This window comes from Chanos chanos, chromosome 5 (assembly GCF_902362185.1).
Source record: "Chanos chanos chromosome 5, fChaCha1.1, whole genome shotgun sequence".
NCBI lineage: Eukaryota > Metazoa > Chordata > Actinopteri > Gonorynchiformes > Chanidae > Chanos > Chanos chanos.
Window position 1 is genome coordinate 46,992,867 of NC_044499.1, and position 15,584 is coordinate 47,008,450.

General features: G+C 45.0%; 1 protein-coding gene across 1 annotated transcript in view; it reads right to left on the bottom strand.

The window, feature by feature from the left end:
• Positions 1-15,584, bottom strand: part of trrap (transformation/transcription domain-associated protein) — a 63,544-nt gene that overhangs the window by 8,427 nt on the left and 39,533 nt on the right. The window contains exons 55-64 of the mRNA XM_030773537.1: positions 15,234-15,369; positions 13,736-13,927; positions 10,931-11,126; positions 10,348-10,613; positions 9,385-9,485; positions 7,156-7,357; positions 5,239-5,400; positions 2,952-3,038; positions 2,418-2,567; positions 1,047-1,308 (exon numbers count right to left, since the gene is read on the bottom strand). Coding sequence (XP_030629397.1) covers positions 1,047-1,308; positions 2,418-2,567; positions 2,952-3,038; positions 5,239-5,400; positions 7,156-7,357; positions 9,385-9,485; positions 10,348-10,613; positions 10,931-11,126; positions 13,736-13,927; positions 15,234-15,369 — 1,754 coding nt within the window. The remainder of the gene's footprint in view (positions 1-1,046; positions 1,309-2,417; positions 2,568-2,951; positions 3,039-5,238; positions 5,401-7,155; positions 7,358-9,384; positions 9,486-10,347; positions 10,614-10,930; positions 11,127-13,735; positions 13,928-15,233; positions 15,370-15,584) is intronic.

The following is a 15,584-nucleotide window of genomic DNA, read 5'->3' on the forward strand; positions in this document are numbered from 1 at the left end:
TAGCGTACCGAGTATGTTTTGACTCGGGTCTTAGATCAGACATGTTCCATGCCCTGCATATTCAAACCACCAGGTGAACAGAGGGAAAACTTGCTGTGCTGCAACGTGGATAGACCGAATAACTGAAGAAATCTCTCAAAACATTTTTTTTTTTAATCTATCTGGCAAGAGAACAAAAAATCCTTAAATTTGCGTCGATTAAGGATATTTCGCGCTGCACAAGAAACAAGAATAGGCTGTTCATAAACCAAATACTAATATTTTTTTTTGTTGTTGTTTTTTTTTAAAGATTTGAACACCCGGCGGAAACGACATAAAACGACCTGAACTGACTTTAATGTTTTTCACACGCTGAACAGTTTGATTAAAATAACGTGTTAAGTAAAGTTTCAAAATGTGCCACAGACTCAATGAGAGAGAGAGAGAGAGAGAGAGATAGAGAGATAGAGAGAGAGAGAGAGAGAGAGAGAGAGAGAGAGAGAGAGAGAGAGAGAGAAAACGCTTGAGGGTGAGAAAGATGACTGGGTTAAACACAGCTGTGTAATTCTTACAGCGTAGAGCTCAGCTCTACAGTCACACGAAGGCCGTCAGTTACCAGCCTTCAGCTGATAAATGTGATCATATGGTGCACAGCCTTCATTCTCTCCTCTGCCTGAGCCGCAATGCACAGTGCCTGCAGCTAACATGGAACAAAAGGTGCCAGACACGCAGGAGGACCAGACCCCCAGGACCAGATACCATGTAGATGAGAAACGCGTTCCTGTTACGTACGGTTTAGCTGAATAATCATATTGTGTGCTTGAACTTGCGTGCGGTGCATCTGGCGTTTCAGACATTTTTAACTCTTGGCAAAACATCTGGGGTTTTTTTTTTTTTTTTTATTATTAAGTGCAGTTACATTTACCGCATCTACAGAGTGTATGTATCCGTACCTTGTGCGCGCATACTGTCAATCCAAAAATTCATTTTCATAACAAAAAAACCATGAGTTTAGAAAATGTGAACTTTTACGGTGAACACGGAGATGCGCGTGTTCGGGCACTGACCTGTGGTGAACTGGCCCTTCATCTTCTGGAAGACGGGGTCCTGGGCCGTGGCCTGGGCTCGTCGGGCCAGCGACTCCGAGGCGGCGCTGGAGAACATGGTGGACACGTTTGAGACATTCTCCAGGCCGACGCCGAACGTGCTCACCAGCTTCTTCACAAAGTTCAGCGTGTGCGGGGTGATCTTGGCGTCCGAAACGGCTCCGCTCTTCTCAAACGCCACGGAGTAGCACTTGGCCAACCCCTGCTGGAGCTGACGTAGCACCTGGGAAGGTGGAGGAGGGGCGGTGAGGATAAAGCCAAAAGGCAGACAGAGCTGTTTTTCTCACCTGCACTTCACTGGGTTGGCTGACCACACCTTTTGCTTTGAGTGAAGATAATTCTTTATGCGTCCTCTAGCTACTAAAACCCACAAACTAAAAAGTACGGCAAACCTGCAAAACTAACAAAAATAAATTTGTATCTATGGGGTTTTGGGTTTTTTTGCTGATTTTCGCAATGGGATAAACAGCTAACCTAATGGGCCTCCCCCCAAGTTCAATCCCTCTCCCTGACTATCTCCTTTTTACCCGAATAGCCATCCTTCTCTTTCTCCCCGTCTCTTTCCTTTCTAACCCTCTCTTTGTCTTTCAGGTGGGCCAGGTGCGGCTTTAGAGCCCCACAGGAGAGTACGCCTGTCCCCTGTACCTGTCCGATCGGAACACACAGCTGCAGCTGCTCCTGTCATATACCTGCCCCAGTGTCCCAATGCTGAGTCTAACTTATTCACCACACACATCAATCACGGCAACCCCCCCCTCTCTCCCCCCAACCCCCCACCCCCACCCCCCCCTTTTCCTCAGATCCCTCCCTCCCCACCAGAAACCGATTAGCATCAGAGCAAAACCATCCCACAGCAAAGCAAAAAACCACTTTCTTTCCGGTCCAGCTGAATCTCATATGCATGCCTGTGTCAGCTTTCATCTGGTCAACAAGCCCTCCGAAAAGTCTGTCTGCATGATCTACAAGGGTAATTTGGGTTAAGACATCAAAAAACCCGAAGCAACCCGGACGGAAAACGTACGAGGCGTTTAACTGCTCCGACGACTTGTGTGTGTGTGTGTGTGTGTGTGTACGTGTGTGTGTGTGTGTACGTGTGTGTGTGTGTGTGCGTGCGTGTGCGCAAGATACTGCGAAATTTAAAGCTAGGCACATTTATGATATCTACATATTCTTCGCCTCGAGTTGTAATCGACAGTGACTCTCCAGTGCTCTCTTGGACCATCTCTCTGTTCCAAGCCCCTGAATCATCACCATCATCATCATCATCATCTGATAAGTTAAAACACATTCTTTTTTTGTTTGTTTGTTTGTTTCTCCCTCTCTTCCTCTTACCTCTTCGTGCCAGTTCTCTCTGAACCACACCATCTGGTCGACGATGCCCTCCAGAGAGGAAAGCAACGTTGGGTGGAGCTCCCGCTGCATGTGCATGATTCGGCTGCAGCGCCACATGGGCGCGGTGGCGCGGATCGGCCCAGGGTCCGAGGCAGAGTGCGTCTGCGCCCCGACCGAACTGGGCTGCTGCTGACCAGAATCTGAGGAGCAGACAGGCAGACTTCAGGTATAAAAGCCTCAATATTCCAGTTTCACATGGCTAGTCAAGAACAGCTGGATTCCTATAACCCTTCCTGTAACAATGTCAGAAGTACTAAGCCACAGAGGTGACAGTGATAACTGCCACAGAATGTTAGTGATGAAGTATTTGGGCATTGTTCACATACCCTGTACCTGACTAAAGTCCCAAAAGCACGTCATTTCATGAATCACACTTTTTGAATCTCACAACAGACATTTTGCTGAAAGCGACGAGGTAACAAAATTCTGGCTTTTTTTTTTTTTTTGAAAGCGGAAGGTTCCAGACTTACCGCTTTTGTAGCGCTCCCTCTGCTCGATTTTTAGTGTCAGGTACAGAGTTCGAATGGGGAAGTACACCGCTTGAGGGTAGACACGTCCCACCTAAGAGACACAGCCACAGATTACATTTCAGATAGTCCCAGCGGGCCCGAGGACGAGTGAGGGAGAGGAGTGCAGCGCTGACATGTTTTGAAACTTTGCCGTGATAGCGGAGCCTCGGGAAAATGAATCCGGGGGGGGGGGGGGGGCAATGAAATGGACAAATATCAGAGGCAGATTAAAACCATGGTTCAATATGACATTCGGTAAAAGCTTGTCAAGTCTTGAAAGAGCTCCCCACTTCCCCTGAAAAGATCCGTAGTGCCCTTGAACAGACGCGAAGCCGGCGCGAGTGCTCTTTACCGCTCTCGAAGCCGCTTCAGGACACCGACTGTTCATCACGCGACTGTTGACGCATTTACGGCAAAGCAACTAACAACAATATCTTGTTAGTGTGTTTGTTGCACCACATCATAAAACCATTTGATTCCACACCGAAATAAACCTCTAGATTTGTTTTTGCTTACTATTGCTTGACTGTAACAAGGCAGTCAAAAAAAAACTCACACAGAACTCGTTCTTTTTATGGGTACAACATACGACTGAAAGGAAAGCATTTAGCAGGACAACTAAATTAACAGCAGCATTAACAAATTATCTTAACCAAGGGACTCCCGCACTGCCGCACTCCCCCCCCCCCCCCAGACTGCTCTCAGGTCTCATAGCACGGGGATGCGCGATGCCATTAGGCAGACATCTGATCCGCAGCCTAGCTGATAGCTGAGTGCGAACTAGCCTTTAGCGGTAAAAAGACACCCTCGGTCCCAGGATGAGGTTGACATGAAAAGTACAGCAGGCTAGGCTAAAGGCTCACTTTAAGAGTTTCTTATGTAGTGCATTAAAAATGAAAGAGGTGAAAAGGAGAGATCGTCCTTATAATTGCTGATAAACCTTGTCATATATTAGGATGGATGGGTATGTGTGTGTGTGTGTAGCAGCATGGAGGTGTTGGTTCTCTAGGCTTCCGTTTCATCTGGAAGCACCCCATGGCTCAACTTCATTAATTTTTCAAGAATTTCTTTTTTTTTTTTTTTTTTAAACATCCCGTCGACCGGAGCAAGACTAAATAATTCAAATCTCAAGATAAAGGTGCTCCATCTGCTCCATGAGCTCCAACTTTAACTTTAAAAACCGAGGGAGTCGAGTGTTTACCCTCCGATCAAGCGATGAATAATGACAAGGATTTAGAGATCAAACCGTAACAAAAGTTTCGATAATAACTAAACCTCTTTCTTAACAAACCTTGACGCGTCAATTCACTGAATCGGCTGTATGCAAACGCCTCTGTCCCGTTTATCGCAGAATAGTACGGACTTGATTGAATAGCCTTAACCTCGCACTAAAGTATTTCCACTTCACGCTAGCGTACGTACTGCGAAGATATGATTTAGAGACTCGTTCGTCCGATACATCTGTTAAGAGAGACGAGGGGGCCGGGTGCATGTTAAAAAGTGTTCGGGATCTCTACGTAGAAAAAGGAGGAGGGATATTGGGGATCCTTTCAGGTGGTTTAAGATCTCAAACCTGAGCTTCTCGCCTTTTCTCTTTCTTTTTTTTTTTTTTTTTCGGTTTCCTCCCTCTCTCTGTACCCCGCGAGAGGAGGAGGAGGAGGAGGAGGAGGAGAAGCCCCTGGAGCGGTCGTCTGCTCTTTGAAGTTAAGATGCTTTTTAAATGGCTTGGAAGTAATACTTCATCAAGGACAGCAAATTAGCCTCATGATTAATTTGCAACTCCTGTTCCTGTTCCTGCAGTTTGCAGTGTGCTTGATATTAACTTAATAATAATAAAATAAAAGCCCCCGCATAAATAATTAAAAGAACTTGGCTGCGATGGTAGCCAATAAAACGATATGTTTGATAAATAGATCTTGCCAAAGTGAACCTTCTGTGGAATGAACAAAAGATATTCATCTTAATGAAATTGTTGCGTGCAGGTGTACGCAGACACGAATACATGAATTATCATAAGAGCACACCACAACACACGGATATCAACCCAAACAACAACAACAACAAAAAAAATACAAAGGGTGTGGGAGAAAAACACACTTTCAACAAAAAGAGCCCCCCCCCCCCTTCCCCCCAACCCCAAAATATACTCAACCGGAATGAATAAGGATGAGTTATAAGTCCTCTGGCATAGGGAGAACAGGCTGTTTTAAGTAAAAACTTAGCTGAGAGTGCTGAAAGTGGATGCTACTCACCTGGCTTATGAGATTCAGCAGGGGCTTGCCCTCAGAACCCACCAAGCAGGTGAGAAGCTGAGGAATCCAGGCCAGCCACTGGATGGGCGGTACCCCAATGCAGTACTTATCCACCGCGTCGGCCAGGGTGTTTTTGTCGTCAAAACTGAGCAGCCACAGTACCTAAGGGGGAAACAAGTACGGGAAGAGAGTGAACGGAAGACCACGCGCGTTCGTGCAAGCAAAGACAACAGCACAGATGGTTCTGCTCCATAACGGGGGACTTGTGATTCCGCTTGAGATCATCTGCATGACGGTTCATTTCAACGTATGCAAACTTTATGCACCGGCTGAATTTATAGCAGCAGTTACTCGGCACTGAGCAAATCTTTTATTACAGTGGGTCCGTGACGTGCGCTTTGAATTAGCGAAACACTGCCATACTCCTTAAAGAGGCCATCACGCACACCAAATGGGTGTGCAGGGAGTTTAATGATCTGGGAATCGTATCCAAGCCATCTCAGTCCACAGTGAGTCATAACGCCTATGACTGCTAGTTAGGAGGTTCTGGAATCATGGCTTGGGAGAATAGGAAAGGTGAAGCTCCATCCCGGGAGAGCCTGATGGAGACATTAACCGCTGAACCCTACGGTGGGCTGACCAGGCCACACAGCTTGTAGGTAATTACTGATAATCACTGGGCATCCATTCTCATTTATCACGGCTAAACTGTGCCAACAGCCCTCTCTATACCATACACAGGGCCAGCACAGATCACACAGCGTATAATCTAATGTTCTCTCAGAGTAGCAGCCCAACAGAGGGAGAAAAAAAAAGAGAGAAATTACACACACACACAACTGGCCAAATCTTTTCCCCAGGCCAGGTCCCTGCAGGTGTGTGAGAACAGTCTCCAACGTGCACAATATTCAAACAAAAGCAGAGCACCATTCGAGTCTGTCGGTTCAATTACACCATTCGGCAGTAGTTCATCAACTTAACCGCCACCTTCGGCACGGTGTAGGGTAAATGATGATAACTCCAAGATGGGACACACAAAAATACCTTCAGGCTAAAAAAAAAAAAAAGGAAAGAAAAGAAAAAGAAAAAAAGACATTTTGATCTAAAAACAAATTTTCGCTCGACAAATTTAAATGGAATGTGATAAATGAGAGTACTTTCCAGATGGCGAAACAGTAGAGTCGCGAAGCTTCCTCGTTCGTCCTCCGACCAACTTGCGTTTAACGTTTAAACGAGTAAAAAGAAACAGAGAGAGAAGAATACCAAAAAAAAAAAGCCTTTGTCACAGGAGAAAGTTGGTCACTTTGTGAGAAGCTTAAGACGGCCTATAGATCAGTATGCGAAGCTTACATGGCCACTCTGGCCCTCCTCCTCTTCACTAACGACCTGAAGATAGTGGATCAGAGGATGTTTTATTGATTGACTGAAGAAGGCGGCTCGCTCTTGGAGAAGGGTCAGGCAGCACAAAGCTGGTTAGATTGGAGTGACAGGGGTGGAATTAAGCTCTTAACCTCAGGGTGGAGGGGAAACCCATTCAAGGCCAGTGGTGACTGGAAATAATTGTGGCAGAGACTGAATAGCAGTCTCTCATCATGCTGGTGGAGAAAGAGTAAACTAACAGTCATTTAACCGTTAAAGAAGCCAGCATTGGTTCTGCCTCCTCGCCCCCCCCCCCCCCTCGTCGCAGGCTGTGGAACTAGACCTGACCCTTTCGGATAACCCCTCCTCTGTTTTCTAGCCAACTCATTCTGGCTCTGCTCTGCTGTGAAAGAGAGCCAAGCAAGGTCTGAGACTCCCGGGAGGGTTGTCTGTCTGGACCCGACTTGTACGGTAGATGTATTCTATTCAAAAGTGTAGGATTTTGAAGCCGGCTGTTCTGCATCCCGAACGAAACGTCGAGATTGGTCAGGGTCTCACCTTGGCGAGGTACTTGCGGGACTTGCTCTCGTTCTGGTGGCGGCAGGCGTGTAGGTAGCAGGTGATGGCAGACACGCCCAGATGAAGCTGGCGATCTTTGACGAAGATGTTCTCTAGGTAATCCCCCCACATGGCCCAGGCCTTCACAAGCACATCATGCATCTGTACTGCAGCAGAGAAAGCCTTATTCGCCTCCTCTGACCTAAAGTATGAGAGAGAGAGAGAGAGCGAGAGAGAGAGAGAGAGAGAGAGAGAAAATACATGATGGATTGATCAAACTGAGATCGATAGATAAGCTGATATCTTCTTATCACTGAAATTTTAATTAATTTTAATGGTCCTCACTCGAATACCTCAAAAATTGGCAGGATTTTCAAAGGTGATTAGAATCGATGGAGTTGGTTCAATTCAAATCAGTTCAAACTGTCTTTTATGTTGCAAAAAAAAAAAAAAGAACACCCAAATCTCTGACTACGGAACACTACGAAATGCGGTCGAGAGCATGTGTGTAGCTTTTCAAAAACCTAATTTTTCAAAAACCTAATGCTGTTACGAACATACAGTCCAGCTGGATACACGGCATCGAAAATTAGCTGAGTCCATTTTGTTTCATCAGCCATTTCAACACTCAGAGAGTGAGATCCCGTGGGATTACCCTTTAAGAGCGTTTTCCACTCTTCATGGAGTTGGTTTAGGAAGGAGGAAGAGAAGCTCATAGAAAGGCATTATAATATATCTAACCCTGCAGAGACACAACTCAGCAGGAGTTCTCTAAGGCTCAGTTACTCGCCACCGTTACAGATGAACCTCCAAAAGCGAGCGTGAGCAGAAAACGTTTCCCAAGCCAATCCCGTATAACAGGGAAGTTATAATGAGTACACGGCACGCTACGGGATTGGGCTTAATTGCGAATGGAGTCGGGGGAACTCGATCCCGCCGTCGTTCTAAGGGACGTTTGGCATGCGCTTCTATCTACGCGTAACGGTCGTCATGACCAGACATCTGCTGGGTACGCCGCCATCGTCTTTGTCGCCGTAGTTACCGCCGTCGTCCGCAGTCAAGTGTCAAACGGACAGCTCGGCCGGTGAAATTCGTTTATCAAATCCCCCTGTTAATATTCGAGGAGAATGAAAACGTAATGATTACATTAGTCTCTGCTGAGGCTGGGGAAAGTTTTGCTGATCCGGGAGATTCTACAAATTGCTATTGAGTTAATTATTCTGCCGCGTGTATTTAATAAGCCGTCCCAATTCAGCCGTGCCCTCGGGGGTCGCAGTCATTTTACCCATGATGAGGCAGTGTGCAGACTGCGCAAGGGTCAGAACAGTGAAGGCCAAGTTCTTTTAAGTTCCTCTGCTGGTAAAGGCGCCAAGAAAACGTACGTGCGTGCGTGTGTGTGTGTGAAGAGTGTGTGAAGAGTGTGTGTGTGTGTGTGTGTGTGTGTGTGTGTGAAGAGTGTGTGAAGAGTGTGTGAGAGCAAGAAGTTTATTGAGGGTGAATCTTTTAATGAATCTCTCCAGGCTCATGCTGTTCCTGGATCCTCCAAAAATATCAGTTCTATTCTGTAGCTTTTGAAGAAAAGAGATCCAGCACTTCTGAAGAAAGACTTTCTCTCTCTTCACCAAGAGAGAAATCTTGATGGTAAAAGGTGTGAGAGAGAAAAAAAAAGAAAAGTCATTGAGAAGGCGCCATCGTGTCGATCTTCGCGTTAACGTTCAAAACGCATTATTCCTGGAGCCACGGGAACTAAATTCACAGTTAATCACTCATAATCAAGTCATATTGACTGTTAATGACTGTTATGACCTCATTATTGGACTTATGATTTAGGGATGATCATTAACGGTGAAGACAGACACACAGCTGTTTATCTGTCTTTTACATAATGACTCTCCTCTGATGACGCTCATTTCAAATGCACTCTCTTAATGACACAGCAAGTCATCAGACAGGGGACTCAATCCTTAAACTCAAGCTGACGGCTCCAGAAGCACTAAGGTAAAAAAAAAAAAAAAAAAAAAAAAAAAAAAAAAAAAAAAAAAAAGAGAGAGAGAGAGAAAGAAAAAAAAAAAGAGAGAGAGAGATGGATCCGAATCGTGATAATTAGAGGTGGGTAGAGAGAGAGAGAGAGAGAGAGAAAAAAGGGTCGTTCGATAAAGTGACAGAAAAAGAAAAGGCATTAAGTAGACAAAGACAGACACACATCAAAGCCCCCGGATAAACTCTTACTTATTGATCTGGGCTAAAAACATGCCCTTGAGAGCGTAGAACTCGGCGGTCATCTCCTTTGTGAAATACTTGAGGTTTGTGGACTCGATCACCTCCAAACCCTGAAGGACAAACACAAAAAGTGTCGCATTCAAAAAACTGAATGAGAAATGAATGTGAGAGATTAATTCTAGAGCTTTTTTTTTCTTTTTTGTTGCGAAGACATGATCAAATAAGCCCTGTAACAACATACTTAGGGAAAAAAAAAAATGATAAAAGACCAACTATTTTATTAGAAACATTTTGATTCCAGCTTTGCCACTCGGACTAGCTCGTCAAACCTATCAAATTCGCGTTGAAACCAGGAGAATTACGAGATTCCGCTGGAGCGTTTGTAAAGTTTGTTTTGCTTTTTTTTTTAAAGGTCGTCAGGTGTAAGAGGAAGTCTGGCGCCCAGACTCAGTAAGAGCGGTGATGAGGGGGATGAGATTGGAGCAGACGTGATAGCGGTGAGAAAGTGGCTCTTGTTAAATTCAATGGCGCTTTAATGACTTGCGCTGTGTTGGGGCACCTCCATTAATCAGGCTTAAGAGGATGCTCCAGCCACAAGGCTATTCTTTATACTGTTTGGAACAAACTGACATCCACACAGGAGAGTCATTCTCCCAGTAATGAGAGGAGTCTTACTTAAATTAAGAGTCTCTGCTCGAGACCCTAACATTAAAAAGAAAAATAAATAAATAAATAAATAAAGGGGCTACTCTCATGTGCCAAAAGAGCTTCTGAAGAGTAATTTCAAACAATCATTCGAAAAATCGAAAACGGCCGCTACAAACTGATAAATCTTCAAATAGGCCTGCGCCTACTGCCAACGAAACACAAACACACACACACACACACACACACACACACACACACTCACAAATCAAAGCGTTGGGAGAACAGTCGGACCAAATATTCATTACTCGTAAGTCATCCCAGTACCTGCATGCACTCGTTCTTGCCCATGACTCCGGCCAGCTGCAGGTAACATTTAACCTGCTGGCGAATCTTCTGGAAGCAGTCTACGATGGGCACGGTGGGGATGGTGTGGATGCGGCTCAGGATGTCCAGGGCCACGTTGACGAGGCCCTGTTTCCGGGCGATCTTCCCGTACTGAATGATGGCCGAGGCCGAGGCGTGAACGCCGAGCATGGCGTTATTGGTGTTGGGATCGTGCTGAGTGTTCGTTTCGTACGCGGTAACGATGGCTGCGGAGAAAGAGACACATTTTCAAATCAGAGACAAGTCATTATATGATGTTCAATGATGGATAACCTTACACAATCTTATATAACTAAATGTATTGAAATTAATGCGAAATGCAAATTCATGGTAGTCATTCCAGCGAGATGAATAAAAAAAAAAAAACATGCAAAAGAAGGCTGGGACGCGTAACCATTCCCCCCCCCCCCAGACGTGTTTTAAAATGAAAAGGTTCTCCTGATATATTTCAACACTTCCACGTTGCCGAATACCGTGACATTTTACACGTTTTAGAGTACGGTTTAGAAATCTCCCAGCCTGCCTTGGTAGTGGTGCTGTCGCCACATAAAGATGCTACTCCAGTGGGACAGGTCGTCAGACACAATGGGCAGGCGGTTCCTCCAGGTCTTCACCACGGTTTTCATGTCGTGCAGGCTCGTGTTGCGGCCCAGGTTGGCTGGCTGCAGGCCAGCGTTAATCTGGGCAGCTTCCTGCAGCTCAATGATTTGCTGTGCTGCCTGAGTGAGGAAGAACGAGCGAGAGAGAGAGAGAGAGAGAGGGAGAGAGGGAGAGAGGGAGAGAGGGAGAGAGGGAGAGAGGGGGTGTGGGGTGTTGGGGGGGGAGAGAGGATGGAGGAATCTTTAACTGTGGAATCAAATAAATGTCTCATTCTTGGCTCAAACTTATCTTAAACCAAATCTTACAAGGATCTCATTGTGATCTCTGTTCCATGAGGTCTCAAAAAAAAACCCCAAAAAAACCAAGAGATAATCTGAGATAATCTCAGTGTTACTGTTGCGATAAGAAAGACTTCGCTCCTCCGATCCAAATGTTTTAAATGCAGCTACACACAAACACGCAAACACACACACGCACACACACGCAGAAACACACACAAGAAAGTCTCAACAAGGCAAATCTCAAACGCTGCCACTGTATTAGGGGTTCATCAGGTCTGAGGTGAACTCTCAACACGGAAGGATCAGAGTGTCTTAAAAACAACTTATCCAGAGAACTGCTGGGTAGACAGAAAATCTTGGAGTATAAGCCTCCGAAAATGATACAGACTCAATGTCACCTCTCTTAGACAACACACAAAAACATCCAAACCTCACAAGAGCCCGGCTAACCGTGTAACACTGACCTTCACATGCAGACGCAACTCCACCAATCTACGAAGTTGTGGATAACTGCCTGAACAACAACCAGTAGATCCATGATCTTTAACGTTAGTTTTGACAGACCTTTACTAAAATACCAGGTGCGTATATTACATTTTTAAGATATTTTTTAAAACAGTACGCTGTGCTGTTATGTAACCTATCTATTAGACTTGTATAACGTTTGATTTGTGGCATCAAATTTAAGTGCTGATCCAGGCAACAGTTCATGACCGAAATGAGACGTTTGTCTCTGTCAAGACAAAGAATCACGCCACTGCATAACAACCACCTAAATCAACACCCGAACGAACGCTGGAACTGATGGATAAAGAGACAAACGTAGCGACCCAACGATCACCACATACTTCACTGTAAAACTCAGCTGAAAAGATAAATGTCTTAAATCAGTCCGCGGACTTGGCAAATCAAATCTTCCCCAAACAAAATAAATTAGTCAATACAATATTTTTCACAATTATCTCTTAATTCCAGCTGATGCCACGTTATAACCTTCATTCTCACAGCCCATTCATCATGTAAATTTAATTTTCTTGCAGGTATTTAATCAAATGCTATCTGATGGGAAAAAGTAATTACCGCCATTTTAAACTTACTGCTTCCCTCCCTCTCTCTCTCTCTCTCCCTCACTCTCTCTCTCCCTCACTCTCTCTCGCTCTCCTTTACTTACATGTTGCCTACCTGCCTCTCTCATCTCTTTTAATCACTTTTATTGGACTTTGGGAGGAGATGTTTTTATGGGGTGCCTACACATTTTAGCAGTGGACCAAGAATCGAACTCAGTTACCTCTATATTCACACGATAAAATAACTCAGCCCAAGACCATACTCAGATACACTACTTCAATACTAAAACTCAACTACGCTATGACCATTCAGGCTTGCGCAACTGACAGAAACCATTTTGCGGGGGAGCCATCAGGCAAAAAACTCTCTCATCAATACCTGTATTCAGCGTATTAAGGTACATAAACAGCTGTTCACCACAGTGAAAGGAAACACCTGAAACACGGCGGCGCATTGTCTGACGTGGCAAGGTCTGACTGTCCATCTTAAAAATGTATTTCCATAGCATCGTTAAAAGCCTCACTAAACCCGGGGGCCAGTCGTTTTTTTTGGTGTCGGGTAGTTCGCGAAGCTCCTCCTCCAAACCCCTTGCAACGATTTACAGACAGCCTTCGGTTCCGACAGCCTGGCTATTGTGCGCTGGCTGATTATGCACTCCGGGCCTGTTGTTCGCTGTGAATATTAATACGAAGCACCTATTCAGAACAACAATGGCCCAGTCCACACTCTCTCAGCCCTTCTCAAAACAGGCCAAGAGGCCAGAGACGGGCAGTTATAGACAGTGCGTCTCTCAGAAGACGTGCAGAGGACTGGAGATTGACGGCCGACGGCGGGGGTGGACGACAGTTATTTGAGGGAAAAGCGCCTGTCCGGATTTTACATCGTGCTACCTCCGGCTTTAAACAGGTAAAGAACCGCGGCTTGGCTTCCCTCCGAGAAATCTCCGGGGTAACGGGGACTTAACGGAAAGTGCGGAACAGATGGGGAGTGTTTGGAAAAAAATCTGCATTACCGTGTCAATTTGACAAAGAAATTAGAGAGAGCGCTCTTCATCTGAGGAGCGTGATGAGGCTGTCCGTAATCCATATGAGTAATGGAATGAACAATAATAATAATAATAATAACAATAACAACAACAACAACAATCATGATTCAGTCCTCGGGTGAATAATGAAGAGCTCAGAGCTCAGAGCAGAGCAGATAAGGAAAGTAATTGAAAGTTTCAGATACAAAGAAGTTTTAAATGTTAAACTTTAGACAAGGCAAACAATAAAGCCACCCCTGATGATGCATTTTGGCTGGGGGAAATAAACAAACACAGATTAACTACAGAAGGCCTAGAGGTGAAGTGAATTGAGGCTGACTGAGCGCTGGCTGACCTGGAGCAGAGGTGTGTGTACGTGGGAGACAATATGGGGTAGTCTCCTCCACTCCCTGATGGCCAGACTGCTGGCCATCTCCACTAGCCGCTCGATGAAGTTGAGTTGTTGCTCCTCTGGATGGCAGATGGCCAGGTAACCGCGATGCATATTCACCTTCCAGGCCATCTCTTTAGGACAGCTCAGCTCCACCTTTTAAAACACACACACACACACACACACACACGCCACATCAGCAAGACTGTTAATGTGTGGTTAAGTCTGTGTTTTTGTATCATTCTGAGGACCTAAGGGAAAAAAAAAAAAAAACTGTTTACCTCCTTATTTTTTATTTAAAGCATAGCAGCCCCAAAAGGCATTTTTATGACGATGTTGGAAACTTATCTTCTGAGTATTTACACTGCTCAGTGAGTTAGTTTGTTGAGACATCCAGTGTGGACCAAATGACCTCAGCTATGACCACAGAATGAAAGCATAGAACTAGGCTACTGGGGCAGATAACAACATGCACACGAGCAATTTCAGATGTACAAATATCCCCAAAGCCTCGACCCCAGACACACGCGTCGTATTGCTACTAATATACCAAAAAATATGAAGAACTGAAAGTCTCCAGAGTTCTGTGTTAGTGTTAGGATAACCCTCCCAAAAAATACGTACTACTTTGGCTCACGCAAAACTGTGACAGCAAAACAGCCAAAACAAAAGCATTCGTTCAGTCATAATAAAATACCAGCAGAGATAGCGTTTATAAATCAGACGAACGTCATTGTACACAGAAATGGTTTACGACATCCACAGAAAGAGAGAATTCCAGAGATAGGTCAGCACGGGCGCGCGCTCGTCACGGAGCGGCGTTTGATGAATATCCGTTAGACAGCGTTGGCCTTATCGGCTGGCTTTTTTTAATTGAAAGTGAGGACGTTTAAACTTCCTGTGAGCGACCGCCGCTGCGGAGCGGCGTCGCTCTGGCACGGGAAAAAAAAACAAATCACTTCCCAGCAGATGTTTGAGCAATTATTCAAGCACGTAACCGTAAATATTAGATGCAAAACGAATGGAGGGAGGAGGTGGGGGGGAAAGGAAAGGAATGGTAGTGGGGGGGGGGGGGGGGGGGGCAGTGCTGGACAATTTAATTAGGTGTCACCTTAGGACAGAAACCTCAGTGAATTTGTTCCAAGTCTCCTTGAACAAGTGCCAAGAGTATTTATAATGTGTCAGGTGCAATCACATTCCTTTTCTACTTTGTTTTAAAAGTGAGCTCCATAAATTAAGCAGCGGCATTGAGGGTATGTTGCTGTACTGTCGTAAACAACGCGCTCAGTTAGGTCTTTTCTTTCTGTTTCTTTTTTTTTTTTTTTTTTTCTTTTGCTTTTGAGGCCTTACCCATAACGTTGTGTCAAATATATTAAAAAAAAAAAAAGACATGTATCTCCAATATGGAATAGCGGCTACATTCGTATTTTTTGAAATAGGTTTGGTGGTTGATTCTGATTACCTGGACCAGGGCCTCCTTCATGGCGGCCCAGTTAGACACTCTCCAGGCGCATTCCAGAACCAGGTACGGGTTGGTGTGACCTTTGGACTGGCCATATTCAGTTAGAGCCTCCCACTGGTTAAGCTCTTTCGAGCAGCTGGAAAAGGGGGAAAAATATATATATATACACACACACATCAAAGGAAGGTTAAGACTTTGAGACCTGAGAGAGACTCTTATACTAAGTGAAGAACTATATTTCACAGATAACATTTCAGGAATGCACATTATAAAATGTAACAGGTTACTGGCATGAATTTAGAAAACGATTCCTCCCCCCCCGTTATATCGGTCCAAGTTTAGAGTCTCTGC